This window comes from Xenopus laevis, chromosome 9_10L (assembly GCF_017654675.1).
Source record: "Xenopus laevis strain J_2021 chromosome 9_10L, Xenopus_laevis_v10.1, whole genome shotgun sequence".
NCBI classification, from domain to species: Eukaryota; Metazoa; Chordata; class Amphibia; order Anura; family Pipidae; genus Xenopus; species Xenopus laevis.
The window spans coordinates 133062012-133078396 of record NC_054387.1 but is presented as its reverse complement, the minus strand read 5'-3'; the positions used below and the strand labels follow the sequence as shown (position 1 = coordinate 133078396).

Sequence of the window (16385 nt, the reverse complement as noted above, 5' to 3'; positions counted from 1 at the left end):
TGAGTTACGCTTTTTATTCAGCAGCTCTCCAGTTTGCAACTTCAGCCATGTGGTTGCTAAAGTCCACATTACCCTAGCAACCATGCAATGATTTGAATAAGAGACTGTGATATGAATGGGAGAGAGTCTCATGGAAAAACAAGTAATACAAAGTAGCAATAACAGTGCATTTGTAACCTTACAGAGCATTTGTTTTTAAATGGGGTCAGTGACCCCCATTTGAAATCTGGAAAAAGTCAGATCTATATGAAAAATAAATAATGAAGACCAGTTGCAAAGTTGCTTAGAATTTTTTCATTCTATAAAATTCCAGGTGAACCGCCCCTTTAAACCTAGAGCCCCCCCTCCCTCTCCCAGTATTTGCATGTAATCTGTATGGTGAATGTACAAGCTCATGGGATGTGCCTTAAAGAATTCCCAAATCCAAATAAAGGCATAAGTACATCTACTTCTTATGGAAAACTCACCAAAGAGGAGCAGTGGCCCATGTGCTCCTGCCCCAAGCCCTGAGCTCAAGGGAGTGGTTAATCCACACAGAAAAATAAAAGGTATTTCTTTGTATAAGCACATTTATTTTACAGTGCTGCAAAATATGTTGGTGCTCCAAAAATGCATGTTAATAATAATAATAAAAGGTATTGGGCACTTTGGAAACCACATGCAGATCAGACCAAAAATTGTTTGTTAAAAAGTAGAAAAAAATCTTTATTTAAACAGTCAGCTCAAGCCTTACGCGTTTCGTGTCTATCTGACACTTTACTAAGCTTGAGTGAATAATTTGAATGGAAAAAAATTTGAATTTCGAAGTATTTTTTTGGGTACTTTGACCATCGAATTGGTTTAATTCAATTGCATCGAATGATTCGAACTATTCGAAGTAAAAATCGCTTGACTATTTGACCATGCGATAATCGAAGTACTGTCTCTTTAAAAAATACTTTGACTTCATACTTCGCCACTTTAAACCTACCGAGGTGCAATGTTAGCTTATGGGGCCTTCCCCAGCACCTTTCTAAGTTTTTTTTTGATGCATCTTCCCAGATAACATGTGATTATCATAATGTTTAGATTGTGCACAAGAAGGAGACCGACAATGGATTTTTTTGGTTGGACAAACCCCCACTGACAAGAACTGTGTACACTCAAAGAAAATACGTTGTACAAGGACCAAACAATGCAAAAATACAGCCAGAGGTGAGTGGAACATGCACATCATTTAGGCAAAATCACTTGTCACAGGTTGTTACAGCAACTGTACCCACCCAAAATAAAAGAAAATGAAAATATGGCTCTGCTGGACCTAAAGTGCCACATTACCTTAAGCATTAAAGCCTTAAACCTGGCTTTTCAGGGAAAGAAAGAAAAAAAATAAAAAGTTTTTTCTTTCCCTGATGAAAGCTCCAAGATGGAGCTGAAACGTCGGATTTAATAAAACCTCCTTTGCATCAACTTCTTTTTGTTTGACATTCCTTGGGGTGCTGTCACACTGCATGACTATTAATTAATTTTTTCGACCAGCACCCAGGTTAAGTTTTTGGCTGATGGTGTGCGTCCTAACAAACTGTATATATATATATATATATATATATATATATATATATATATATATATATATATATATATATATATATATATATATATATATATATATCTATATATATATATATCCATACCTGATTAAACAGCTCTAATGTGTTTAGGATAGCAGCTGCCATATTATCTTGGTGTGACATCACTTCCTGCCTGAGTTTCTCTCACTCATTACTCGGGGCTCAGATTACAGCAGGGAGGGGAGGAGGAGGAGTTGGAGAAAGGAGCAAACTGAGCATGCTCAAGCCCTAGCCCTGGAGGTTTAAGCTGAAAACAGGAAGTCTGATACAGAAGCCCATGAGTACACAATAGAAGGAAAGAAATGTGATGTTTCTTTTGACAGAGGACCCAGAGCAGCCCAAAACTGGATTCCATGAAGATGCAGCGTAACCAGCTTATACACTACTTGTATATTCCTGCCTCCCGTGTGCAATCCCATGAGAGTGTATGTCACAGTAACAAAGCATTGTTTGTTGTAGGATCTCAAGCTGCGTTTTGATGCCAAACCAGAGTTGTACAATTATAGTGAGATTTACCTTCCAGAGGTAAATGAAGAAGAAATTAAGTTAAGGGTGACAACCGAAAGGGATGAGAAATCTGTGTGGTGTGCTGTGCTAAGGAAAGGTAATTCTTCCCACTAACCCCAACTGTAATACATACACTATCCAACAGCTCATTTACAAACATTGCTCCTATAGTGTGAAACCGTACCTAATAAAAAACTAAAATTCAATATATACTGTGGTGCTTCAAACTTTGTGAACCCCTTTTATGACCCAAAATTTTACCTGTTTTGTACCAAAATCCTAATACTGACAATATTTATTCAGATATGTTAAATTCAAAAGGGTTCACAAACATTCAAGCACCACTGTGTGTTACGAATTCCTTCTTTGGAGCAGTTCTTTAAAATCATATCTTTTGCACACTGACTAGACATATATATCATTCGTTGAGCACCGGCTGCATAGTGTGTTTCATATGCAGAACATAAAAAGTAAATAATGAGTTGATGGTAAAGTGCAAAGTGTGACGTCCCATTCTTACTATATGTCCAGAAATGGCTATTGTAGTAAGGAAACTACAACTTGTATATACTTTTTGGAATCTTAAACAATTACAATTTGTAAATAGAAGGTTATGACTTTATTTTGGAGAAATGTATAAAGCCACTAGTAATGAACGTAACTCTGCAGGGTTGAACAAGGTTAGGTTCAAGAATTAGGCAGTGCCTAATAAGTTTCCCGTTATATAACGCTAGGTGTCACATCAAAAAAGCAGTTATTTATCCATCTGTCATATAATATACTGTGTAATTGCTTTTATCCAACATAACTTGTGTAAATATCTTTTTTTATTACAGAAGAGCTAATGTCAGGACAACAGACAGCAGCAGGTTTGTATTTTCTCCAAACAGTTTTTCATAAAAGTTTCTGTCTGCTGCTTGTTTAAAAGTTCCTTTTTGATCCAGGAAGGGAAAATTGACGCTGGGGGGGGGGCAATCGCAGGAGCAGCAGCAGGACATGTAGAATTCACCCCCCAGGGGCCACTCGATTCCCTGCTCTCCTCCTTTCTTAGGGGCGAATGGACAAGCAGGTGTAACCCCTTTTTGGCCACCCCCCTGGTGCCAAGGTGGTACATCACATAATTGTTACTGATACAGGTCCTGAGTCCCCTTTGCTAAGTGAAAGGTACTGGAAAACTCCTCTCTGGCAGTGCCTCCACCTAATGGGATCCAGGAATACACCTGTGGTTGAGCTCATTAGGAAAAACATTCAACAAACACTTTGCTTTTATAAAAACATCAACTTTATATAAAGAAAGTGTAAATTAAAGGGTAAGTAAAATGACATTTACATTATACATAAATGACCCACTCCCATGGGAACCTGTGGCAGTCCAATTCATGGCCCTCCATGCCAAGTAAAGTCCCGCACTACTCCATTGTCAGAATCAGAGTCTCAGTCCCTAATGAGTACAACAGGTCCCAAGTAGCACTAGCAGCCCAAATACCTCTCCCTCCGGATTTAGTATTGGCTTCCTCAAGGCAGGCATAAACCAAACCTGTGTCACAAATGGAATATTGCTGGATCCTATCTTTTTCTGCTCTCCCCTGGGCACTACTCACCCTGGGGATTCACTCAGATGGGCAGGCTCACCTAGAGATGGAACAGGCATCCACAGCAATGAATCCATTAGTTGAACATTTGCAGCTTGTATTATCCTCCAGACTTAGCTCCCAGCACTGTCTAAAGCGCGAGCAAGATTTCCATTGCTGAACTACAACTCCCAACAATCTCCATAGTGTCAGCACAACACAAACCAGCATTTCCAAGCAAGAAACCCGCATGGTTGAGCTTCCAGGCATTGGAGGATCCTGCCTCAGCCTTGGCAGGGCTATCGAACGCCACTTTAGCCTACATTTTGCAGCAGCGACACTTTGTGGCATCCTCCGGTATCTGCCATGCTGCACCCACAATGCTCTGGCCCCAGCCCCTGGGAAACCCCATAGCTCAGTCCACAGGGGATTTCAACATGTGCTCAACAAAGAAGGGGAATTAACCCTACGGGTCCCTACACAGGGATGGAGCAAGTGACTTGAAAAGCCCCCTCTGCTCCCCAATCTGGAAGTGCTGCAGATCGTAGAATCTATGTTCTGTGGCGCTTTGGTACTTTTATCCACACAATGTAGATTCTACAATCTGCGACACTTAAAGGGTTAATCTTGTCTCTTGTGTAATGAGGGGGGATTGTAGGGAGCCTAATGCACAGGGGAGCAATTGTTAGCTCTGATGCTTTTCAGCTCTGGGGTCATAGGATCTCTTTCAGCCTGGGCATTAAGGTAGGTTGCGGGAGGGGGGTAGGTACCTTCACTAATTCAGTGGTGACTAATGAAGTCAATAGTAGGAAAGGGAGCCACAGACTGTGGGGCATTGTAAAAATCCACACAAAACACACACACAAGCATTTTGTAGGAGAATATAAAGAGACCTCCGTTACTATGTATTTCTTTGTGATTATGGTTCCTCGTAGTTCTAGATAGTACATGGGTAATGTGGTGTGTTTGTGTGTGATTGTGATTGTAGAAAAGAAAGTTGGATGCATTAACTTAGTTGTAGTTAGGAAAGAGGTGAGAAACACTCAAATGATCTAATAGGCTGACTGATCTGGCCCTGTGTATAGTCCAAAGCTCTGAATGGCTGCTTCTTTTAGCTCTCTGGATATTCTAGTGCTCTGATTGGCTATAGAGGGTGACATAAGAGAAATGGTTAGATTGTTTATCATTGCTTCTTGTGTCCAACAGGTGGGCAGCACTTTGTGGATAAGCACAGAACAGAGCTCATTGATAGGATTTCCAACATTGATCCTGTCCTGGATGAGCTTTTAGGGCATCAAATCCTGACCCAGGAACAGTACGACACTGTGAGAAGCAACATCACCTGCCAGAAGAGGATGAGACAACTCTATGATTATGTGAAGGCCTGGGGGAATTATCAGAAGGATGTGTTTGTTACATTTATTCAACAACACAATCATTCTCTAATTAGGGATCTGAAAAACAAATGAGTGTCGCCTGATGTTAGTAAGTCCAAATCAACCACTCTGGAGAACCAATATCATCAAGCAAGTGATCATTTATTTAGCACTACATGTTTCGGATCTATCTGATCCTTCCTCAGGTGCCAGTGTTCATAGTGTACATAACCCAATAGCCCAGAATTTAAACACAAGGATACACACAATGTGGCCAGACATCATCAATTACATTAACAAATTCAAATGCAGTACTGCCCTCCAGGGGCCTCCTCCAGAAATACAAGACACTTGAGGCAATTGTTACAATAGTATCTGTATAAACATTGTTGCAAATCTTTCCTACCTGTTACAATCAATCAGTAGATTCAATGTTGCAAATGTTCATTTCCTGGAATAAACAAAGAGCTTTACTATAAGAAGCATTTAAGCTGTAAGGTTCAAGTGTATTTAATATATCAATCCATTTTGCCTCACATTGTAATAACAGTTTTTTCCGGTCACCTCCTCTTATTGGTAATTTAACCTCTTCTAGTACAAGCCACCTAAGACTCGCATTCGTGTGTTTATGTTCAAAGAAATGTTTACCCACAGGTGTATGGGTTTTTATTTTGTTAGGATTAAAGTTGGTAACCGATCTCTTATGTTCGTTAATCCGTATTCGCACCTTTCTAGAGGTTTGACCTACGTACATTTTCCCACAGGGGCATTTCAAACCGTATATTACATAGTCTGTATTACATGTACAGTATTGTTTAACTGGAATTTTATTGCCCTTTAGTGGGTGGGTTATAGAATCTCCTTTTATAATTGAGTTGCAGCAACCGCAATTCAAGCATGGAAACATTCCCATTTTGGGTGTGCTTAAGAATCTGGTTTCATTTTGTCTTTTATATATATCTGATCTGACCAGCTTCCCTGCTAGGTTTGGGCCTCTTTTGTATGAGAATAGTGGTAGTTCCCTACAACATTTCCCAAGTACTGTATCCTTTTGCAGTATGGACCAGTGGTGATTAATTAGTTTCTGTATGGGCTTGCTATTAGGTCCAAATTTGGATACAAATGGTATTTGTTCAGCTCTTTGTTTTTTTATTGTTTTATTCAACAGGGTGTCTCTTTTAATCTGCAGTACCTCATCCCTTATTTTTACCAACACTTCTCTTTTGTACCCCCTTGCTACAAATTTTTCAAGAAGGCTATTAGCACTATTTAGATATTTCTGATCTGTAGAGGCAATCTGTCTTACCCTTAGAAATTGTCCCTTAGTGATGCCCTTTATAGTGCTTGGTGTGTGGTAGCTATTTTTATGGAGCATGTTATTACGCTCAGTGGGTTTATTATACAAATCCGTTTCAAGTATTTCACCTTTCTTTATTACATTTACATCCAAAAAATGTACTGTCTCACTACTATATTCCATAGTAAATGTTATAGTTGGATGTTGTGTATTGATAAATAGCAGAAATTCATTTAACATTGTTTCACTAGAATCCCACAGTAGAAAAATGTCCTCCACAAAGCGTAGGTAGCACTTTATGTGGGTTTTGAAATCATTTTGTCCCAGTATTATATTCTGCTTAATATAGTGCATGAATATATTAGCATAACTAGGAGCTAGGTTACTTCCCATAGCTGTACCTTGTGTTTGAATATAATAAGTGTTATCAAACCGGAAGTAATTTTTCTTCAGTACTATGGAAAGTAACTCTAGCAGAAAGTATATTAGATTATGTACCAGTTTTGTACTTACTACAAAAAATACACAAAAGCCTAGTAAATCCCCCTGGTAGACCGATTGTATCGTGCATGAGTTCCATATTACAACCACTATCCCAATTTGTTGACGCATTCTTACAGGAAATTGTAACAAACATACCCGAATGTCTAAGGGATACTACCGACTTTTTATGTAGATTAAAAGAATTCACAAAAGTGGAAAAAGTCTGGATTTTATGTAGTATAGATGTACAATCCCTATACACCTCGTTCCCACACATAGAAGGCATGCACTATATTGAAGAAGCAATGTCAGGGCTGAATCTCTGTCCCCCACATTAGCTGTATCCCCCAACATTCCTCTTTATATAGAGACTTATGGGAAATGTACATCTCTGCCCCCCACATTAGCTGTATCCGCCCAACATTCCCCTTTATATAGAGACTTATGGGAAATGTACATTTCTGCCCCCCACATTAGCTGTATCCCCCCCAACATTCCCCTTTATACAGGGACTTATGGGAAATGTACTGTGCAGGGCTGAATCTCTGTCCCCCACATTAGCTGTATCCCCCAACATTCCCCTTTATATAGGGACTTATGGGAAATGTACATCTCTGGCCCCCACATTAGCTGTATCCCCCCAACATTCCCCTTTATATAGGGACTTATGGGAAATGTACATCTCTGCCCCCCACATTAGCTGTATCCCCCCAACATTGCCCTTTATGTAGGGACTTATGGGAAATGTACTGTGCAGGGCTGAATCTCTGTCCCCCACATTAGCTGTATCCCCCAACATTCCCCTTTATATAGAGACTTATGGGAAATGTACATTTCTGCCCCCCACATTAGCTGTATCCCCCCCAACATTCCCCTTTATACAGGGACTTATGGGAAATGTACTGTGCAGGGCTGAATCTCTGTCCCCCACATTAGCTGTATCCCCCAACATTCCCCTTTACATAGAGACTTATGGGAAAGGTACATCTCTGCCCCCCACATTAGCTGTATCCCCCCAACATTCCCCTTTATATAGGGACTTATGGGAAATGTACATCTCTGGCCCCCACATTAGCTGTATCCCCCCAACATTCCCCTTTATATAGGGACTTATGGGAAATGTACATCTCTGCCCCCCACATTAGCTGTATCCCCCCAACATTGCCCTTTATGTAGGGACTTATGGGAAATGTACTGTGCAGGGCTGAATCTCTGTCCCCCACATTAGCTGTATCCCCCCAACATTCCCCTTTATATAGAGACTTATGGGAAAGGTACATCTCTGCCCCCCACATTAGCTGTATCCCCACAACTTTCCCCTTTATATAGAGACTTATGGGAAATGTACATCTCTGCCCCCCACATTAGCTGTATCCCCCCAACATTCCCCTTTATACAGGGACTTATGGGAAATGTATTGTGCAGGGCTGAATCTCTGTCCCCCACATTAGCTGTATCCCCCCAACATTCCCCTTTATATAGGGACTTATGGGAAATGTACATCTCTGCCCCCCACATTAGCTGTATCCCCCCAACATTGCCCTTTATGCAGGGACTTATGGGAAATGTACTGTGCAGGGCTGAATCTCTGTCCCCCACATTAGCTGTATCCCCCAACATTCCCCTTTATATAGAGACTTATGGGAAATGTACATTTCTGCCCCCCACATTAGCTGTATCCCCCCCAACATTCCCCTTTATACAGGGACTTATGGGAAATGTACTGTGCAGGGCTGAATCTCTGTCCCCCACATTAGCTGTATCCCCCAACATTCCCCTTTACATAGAGACTTATGGGAAAGGTACATCTCTGCCCCCCACATTAGCTGTATCCCCCCAACATTCCCCTTTATATAGGGACTTATGGGAAATGTACATCTCTGGCCCCCACATTAGCTGTATCCCCCAACATTCCCCTTTATATAGGGACTTATGGGAAATGTACATCTCTGCCCCCCACATTAGCTGTATCCCCCCAACATTGCCCTTTATGTAGGGACTTATGGGAAATGTACTGTGCAGGGCTGAATCTCTGTCCCCCACATTAGCTGTATCCCCCCAACATTCCCCTTTATATAGAGACTTATGGGAAAGGTACATCTCTGCCCCCCACATTAGCTGTATCCCCACAACTTTCCCCTTTATATAGAGACTTATGGGAAATGTACATCTCTGCCCCCCACATTAGCTGTATCCCCCCAACATTCCCCTTTATATAGAGACTTGTGGGAAATGTACATCTCTGCTCCCCACATTAGCTGTATCCCCCCAACATTCCCCTTTATAAAGGGACTTATGGGAAATGTACTGTGCAGGGTTGAATCTCTGCCCCCCCATTAGCTGTATCCCCCCAACATTCCCCTTTATATAAGGATTTATGGGAAATGTACTGTGCAGGGCTGAGCTGAATCTCTGTCCCCCACATTAGCTGTATCCCCCCCAACATTCCCCTTTATATAGGGACTTATGGGAAATGTATTGTGCAGGGCTGAATCTCTGTCCCCCACATTAGCTGTATCCCCCCAACATTCCCCTTAATATAGAGACTTATGGGAAATGTACATCTCTGCCCCCCACATTAGCTGTATCCCCCCAACATTCCCCTTTATATAGAGACTTATGGGAAATGTACATCTCTGCCCCCCACATTAGCTGTATCCCCCCAACATTCCCCTTTATATAGGGACTTATGGGAAATGTACTGTAAAGGGCTGAATCTCTGTCCCCCACATTAGCTGTATCCCCCCAACATTCCCCTTTATACAGGGACTTATGGGAAATGTACATCTCTGTCCCCCCACATTAGCTGTATCCCCCCAACATTCCCCTTTATATAGAGACTTATGGGAAATGTACATCTCTGCCCCCCACATTAGCTGTATCCCCCCAACATTCCCCTTTATATAGGGACTTATGCGAAATGTACTGTGCGGGGCTGAATCTCTGTCCCCCACATTAGCTGTATCCCCCAACATTCCCCTTTACATAGAGACTTATGGGAAAGGTACATCTCTGCCCCCCACATTAGCTGTATCCCCCCAACATTCCCCTTTATATAGGGACTTATGGGAAATGTATTGTGCAGGGCTGAATCTCTGTCCCCCACATTAGCTGTATCCCCCCAACATTCCCCTTTATATAGGGACTTATGGGAAATGTACATCTCTGGCCCCCACATTAGCTGTATCCCCCCAACATTCCCCTTTATATAGGGACTTATGGGAAATGTACATCTCTGCCCCCCACATTAGCTGTATCCCCCAACATTGCCCTTTATGTAGGGACTTATGGGAAATGTACTGTGCAGGGCTGAATCTCTGTCCCCCACATTAGCTGTATCCCCCCAACATTCCCCTTTATATAGAGACTTATGGGAAAGGTACATCTCTGCCCCCCACATTAGCTGTATCCCCACAACTTTCCCCTTTATATAGAGACTTATGGGAAATGTACATCTCTGCCCCCCACATTAGCTGTATCCCCCCAACATTCCCCTTTATACAGGGACTTATGGGAAATGTACTTTGCAGGGCTGAATCTCTGTCCCCCCGAATTAGCTGTATTCCCCAAAACTCCCCTTTATGTAGGGACTTATGGGAAATGTACTGTGCAGGGCTGAATCTCTGTCCCCCACATTAGCTGTATCCCCCCAACATTCCCCTTTACATAGAGACTTATGGGAAAGGTACATCTCTGCCCCCCACATTAGCTGTATCCCCCCAACATTCCCCTTTATATAGAGACTTGTGGGAAATGTACATCTCTGCTCCCCACATTAGCTGAATCCCCCCAACATTCCCCTTTATAAAGGGACTTATGGGAAATGTACTGTGCAGGGTTGAATCTCTGCCCCCCCATTAGCTGTATCCCCCCAACATTCCCCTTTATATAGGGATTTATGGGAAATGTACTGTGCAGGGCTGAGCTGAATCTCTGTCCCCCACATTAGCTGTATCCCCCCCAACATTCCCCTTTATATAGGGACTTATGGGAAATGTATTGTACAGGGCTGAATCTCTGTCCCCCACATTAGCTGTATCCCCCCAACATTCCCCTTAATATAGAGACTTATGGGAAATGTACATCTCTGCCCCCCACATTAGCTGTATCCCCCCAACATTCCCCTTTATATAGAGACTTATGGGAAATGTACATCTCTGCCCCCCACATTAGCTGTATCCCCCCAACATTCCCCTTTATATAGGGACTTATGGGAAATGTACTGTGCAGGGCTGAATCTCTGTCCCCCACATTAGCTGTATCCCCCCAACATTCCCCTTTATACAGGGACTTATGGGAAATGTACATCTCTGTCCCCCCACATTAGCTGTATCCCCCCAACATTCCCCTTTATATAGAGACTTATGGGAAATGTACATCTTTGCCCCCCACATTAGCTGTATCCCCCCAACATTCCCCTTTATATAGAGACTTATGGGAAATGTACATCTCTGCCCCCCACATTAGCTGTATCCCCCAACATTCCCCTTTATATAGAGACTTATGGGAAATGTACTGTGCGGGGCTGAATCTCTGTCCCCCCGAATTAGCTGTATTCCCCAAAATTCCCCTTTATGTAGGGACTTATGGGAAATGTATTGTGCAGGGCTGAATCTGTGTCCCCCATATTAGCTGTATCCCCCCAACATTCCCCTTTATATAGAGACTTATGGGAAATGTACTGTGCAGGGCTGAATCTCTATCCCCCACATTAGCTGTATCCCCCCAACATTCCACTTTATATAGAGACTTATGGGAAATGTACATCTCTGTCCCCCCACATTAGCTGTATCCCCCCAACATTCCTCTTTATACAGGGACTTATGGAAAATGTACTATGCGGGGCTGAATCTCTGTCCCCCCACATTAGCTGTATCCCCCTAACATTCCCCTTTATATAGAGACATATGGAAAATGTACTATGCGGGGCTGAATCTCTGTCCCCCCACATTAGCTGTATCCCCTCAACATTCCCCTTTATATAGAGACTTATGGGAAATGTACTGTGCAGGGCTGAATCTCTGTCCCCCACATTAGCTGTATCCCCCCAACATTCCCCTTTATATAGGGACTTATGGGAAATGTATTGTGCAGGGCTGAGCTGAATCTCTGTCCCCCCACATTAGCTGTATCCCCCCAACATTCCCCTTTATATAGGGACTTATGGGAAATGTACTGTGCAGGGCTGAGCTGAATCTCTGTCCCCCCACATTAGCTGTATCCCCCCAACATTCCCCTTTATATAGAGACTTATGGGAAATGTACATCTCTGCCCCCCACATTAGCTGTATCCCCCCAACATTCCCCTTTATATAGAGACTTATGGGAAATGTACATCTCTGTCCCCCACATTAGCTGTATCCCCCCAACATTCCTCTTTATACAGGGACTTATGGGAAATGTACTGTGCGGGGCTGAATCTCTATCCCCCACATTAGCTGTATCCCCCCAACATTCCCCTTTATATAGGGACTTAAGGGAAATGTACATCTCTGCCCCCCACATTAGCTGTATCCGCCCAACATTCTCCTTTATGTAGGGACTTATGGGAAATGTACATCTCTGCCCCCCACATTAGCTGTATCCCCCAACATTCCCCTTTATATAGAGACTTATGGGAAATGTACATCTCTGTCCCCCCACATTAGCTGTATCCCCCCAACATTCCCCTTTATATAAGGACTTATGGGAAATGTACTGTGCAGGGCTGAGCTGAATCTCTGTCCCCCACATTAGCTGTATCCCCCCAACATTCCTCTTTATATAGAGACTTATGGGAAATGTACATCTCTGCCCCCCACATTAGCTGTATCCCCCCAACATTCCCCTTTATGTAGGGACTTATGGGAAATGTACATCTCTGCCCCCCACATTAGCTGTATCCCCCCAACATTCCTCTTTATATAGAGACTTATGGGAAATGTACATTTCTGCCCCCCACATTATCTGTATCCCCCCAACATTCCCCTTTATGTAGGGACTTATGGGAAATGTACTGTGCAGGGCTGAATCTCTGTCCCCCACATTAGCTGTATCCCCCAACATTCCCCTTTACATAGAGACTTATGGGAAAGGTACATCTCTGCCCCCCACATTAGCTGTATCCCCCCAACATTCCCCTTTATATAGGGACTTATGGGAAATGTATTGTGCAGGGCTGAATCTCTGTCCCCCACATTAGCTGTATCCCCCCAACATTCCCCTTTATATAGGGACTTAAGGGAAATGTACATCTCTGCCCCCCACATTAGCTGTATCCCCCCAACATTCCCCTTTATATAGAGACTTATGGGAAATGTACATCTCTGCCCCCCACATTAGCTGTATCCCCCCAACATTCCCCTTTATATAGGGACTTATGGGAAATGTACATCTCTGCCCCCCACATTAGCTGTATCCCCCCAACACTCCCCTTTATATAGAGACTTATGGGAAATGTACATCTCTGTCCCCCACATTAGCTGTATCCCCCCAACACTCCCCTTTATATAGAGACTTATGGGAAATGTACATCTCTGCCCCCTACATTAGCTGTATCCCCCCAACATTCCCCTTTATATAGGGACTTATGGGAAATGTACTGTGCAGGGCTGAATCTCTGTCCCCCACATTAGCTGTATCCCCCCAACATTCCCCTTTATACAGGGACTTATGGGAAATGTACATCTCTGTCCCCCCCCACATTAGCTGTATCCCCCCAACATTCCCCTTTATATAGAGACTTATGGGAAAGGTACATCTTTGCCCCCCACATTAGCTGTATCCCCCCAACATTCCCCTTTATATAGGGTCTTATGCGAAATGTACTGTGCGGGGCTGAATCTCTGTCCCCCCACATTAGCTGTATCCCCCTAACATTCCCCTTTATATAGAGACTTTTGGGAAATTTACTGTGCAGGGCTGAATCTCTGCCCCCCACATTAGCTGTATCCCCCCAACATTCCTCTTTATATAGAGACTTATGGGAAATGTACATCTCTGCCCCCCACATTAGCTGTATCCCCCCAACATTCCCCTTTATGTAGGGACTTATGGGAAATGTACATCTCTGCCCCCCACATTAGCTGTATCCCCCCAACATTCCTCTTTATATAAGGACTTATGGGAAATGTACATCTCTGCCCCCCACATTAGCTGTATCCCCCCAACATTCCCCTTTATGTAGGGACTTATGGGAAATGTACATCTCTGCCCCCCACATTAGCTGTATCCCCCCAACATTCCTCTTTATATAGAGACTTATGGGAAATGTACATTTCTGCCCCCCACATTAGCTGTATCCCCCCAACATTCCCCTTTATGTAGGGACTTATGGGAAATGTACTGTGCAGGGCTGAATCTCTATCCCCCACATTAGCTGTATCCCCCCAACATTCCCCTTTATGTAGGGACTTATGGGAAATGTACATCTCTGCCCCCCACATTAGCTGTATCCCCCCAACATTCCTCTTTATATAGAGACTTATGGGAAATGTACATTTCTGCCCCCCACATTAGCTGTATCCCCCAACATTCCCCTTTATATAGAGACTTATGGGAAATGTACATCTCTGCCCCCCACATTAGCTGTATCCCCCAACATTCCCCTTTATATAGAGACTTATGGGAAATGTACATCTCTGTCCCCCCACATTAGCTGTATCCCCCCAACATTTCTCTTTATACAGGGACTTATGGGAAATGTACTGTGCGGGGCTGAATCTCTGTCCCCCACATTAGCTGTATCCCCCCAACATTCCCCTTTATACAGGGATTTATGGGAAATGTACATCTCTGTCCCCCCACATTAGCTGTATCCCCCCAACATTCCCCTTTATATAGAGACTTATGGGAAAGGTACATCTTTGTCCCCCACATTAGCTGTATCCCCCCAACATTCCCCTTTATATAGGGACTTATGGGAAATGTACTGTGCAGGGCTGAGCTGAATCTCTGTCCCCCCACATTAGCTGTATCCCCCCAACATTCCCCTTTATATAGGGACTTATGGGAAATGTACTGTGCAGGGCTGAGCTGAATCTCTGTCCCCCCACATTAGCTGTATCCCCCAACATTCCCCTTTATATAGAGACTTATGGGAAATGTACATCTCTGTCCCCCCACATTAGCTGTATCCCCCCAACATTCCCCTTTATATAGAGACTTATGGGAAATGTACATCTCTGCCCCCCACATTAGCTGTATCCCCCAACATTCCCCTTTATATAGAGACTTATGGGAAATGTACATCTCTGTCCCCCCACATTAGCTGTATCCCCCCAACATTTCTCTTTATACAGGGACTTATGGGAAATGTACTGTGCAGGGCTGAATCTCTGTCCCCCACATTAGCTGTATCCCCCCAACATTCCCCTTTATACAGGGATTTATGGGAAATGTACATCTCTGTCCCCCCACATTAGCTGTATCCCCCCAACATTCCCCTTTATATAGAGACTTATGGGAAAGGTACATCTTTGTCCCCCACATTAGCTGTATCCCCCCAACATTCCCCTTTATATAGGGACTTATGGGAAATGTACTGTGCAGGGCTGAGCTGAATCTCTGTCCCCCCACATTAGCTGTATCCCCCCAACATTCCCCTTTATATAGGGACTTATGGGAAATGTACTGTGCAGGGCTGAATCTCTATCCCCCACATTAGCTGTATCCCCCAACATTCCCCTTTATATAGAGACTTATGGGAAATGTACATCTCTGCCCCCCACATTAGCTGTATCCCCAACATTCCCCTTTATATAGAGACTTATGGGAAATGTACATCTCTGTCCCCCCACATTAGCTGTATCCCCCCAACATTTCTCTTTATACAGGGACTTATGGGAAATGTACTGTGCGGGGCTGAATCTCTGTCCCCCACATTAGCTGTATCCCCCCAACATTCCCCTTTATACAGGGACTTATGGGAAATGTACATCTCTGTCCCCCCACATTAGCTGTATCCCCCCAACATTCCCCTTTATACAGGGATTTATGGGAAATGTACATCTCTGTCCCCCCACATTAGCTGTATCCCCCCAACATTCCCCTTTATATAGAGACTTATGGGAAAGGTACATCTTTGTCCCCCACATTAGCTGTATCCCCCCAACATTCCCCTTTATATAGGGACTTATGGGAAATGTACTGTGCAGGGCTGAGCTGAATCTCTGTCCCCCACATTAGCTGTATCCCCCCAAAATTCCCCTTTATACAGGGACTTATGGGAAATGTACTGTGCAGGGCTGAGCTGAATCTCTGTCCCCCACATTAGCTGTATCCCCCCAACATTCCCCTTTATATAGAGACTTATGGGAAATGTACATCTCTGCCCCCCACATTAGCTGTATCCCCCCAACATTCCCCTTTATATAGAGACTTATGGGAAAGGTACATCTTTGCCCCCCACATTAGCTGTATCCCCCCAACATTTCTCTTTATACAGGGACTTATGGGAAATCTACTGTGCAGGGCTGAATCTCTGTCCCCCCACATTAGCTGTATCCCCCCAACATTCCCCTTTATATAGAGACTTATGGGCAATGTACTGTGCAGGGCTGAG

At 43.5% G+C, this 16385-nt stretch overlaps 1 protein-coding gene across 1 annotated transcript in view; it reads left to right on the top strand.

The window, feature by feature from the left end:
* LOC108703938 overlaps positions 1-5537 on the top strand; it is a 30031-nt gene extending 24494 nt beyond the window's left edge. Inside the window, exons 13-16 of the mRNA XM_018240245.2 lie at positions 1069-1194; positions 2070-2214; positions 2954-2986; positions 4895-5537. Of these exons, the coding sequence (XP_018095734.1) occupies positions 1069-1194; positions 2070-2214; positions 2954-2986; positions 4895-5157 (567 nt within the window). The 3' untranslated portion in view covers positions 5158-5537. The remainder of the gene's footprint in view (positions 1-1068; positions 1195-2069; positions 2215-2953; positions 2987-4894) is intronic.
* The last annotated feature ends 10848 nt before the right edge of the window (positions 5538-16385 follow it).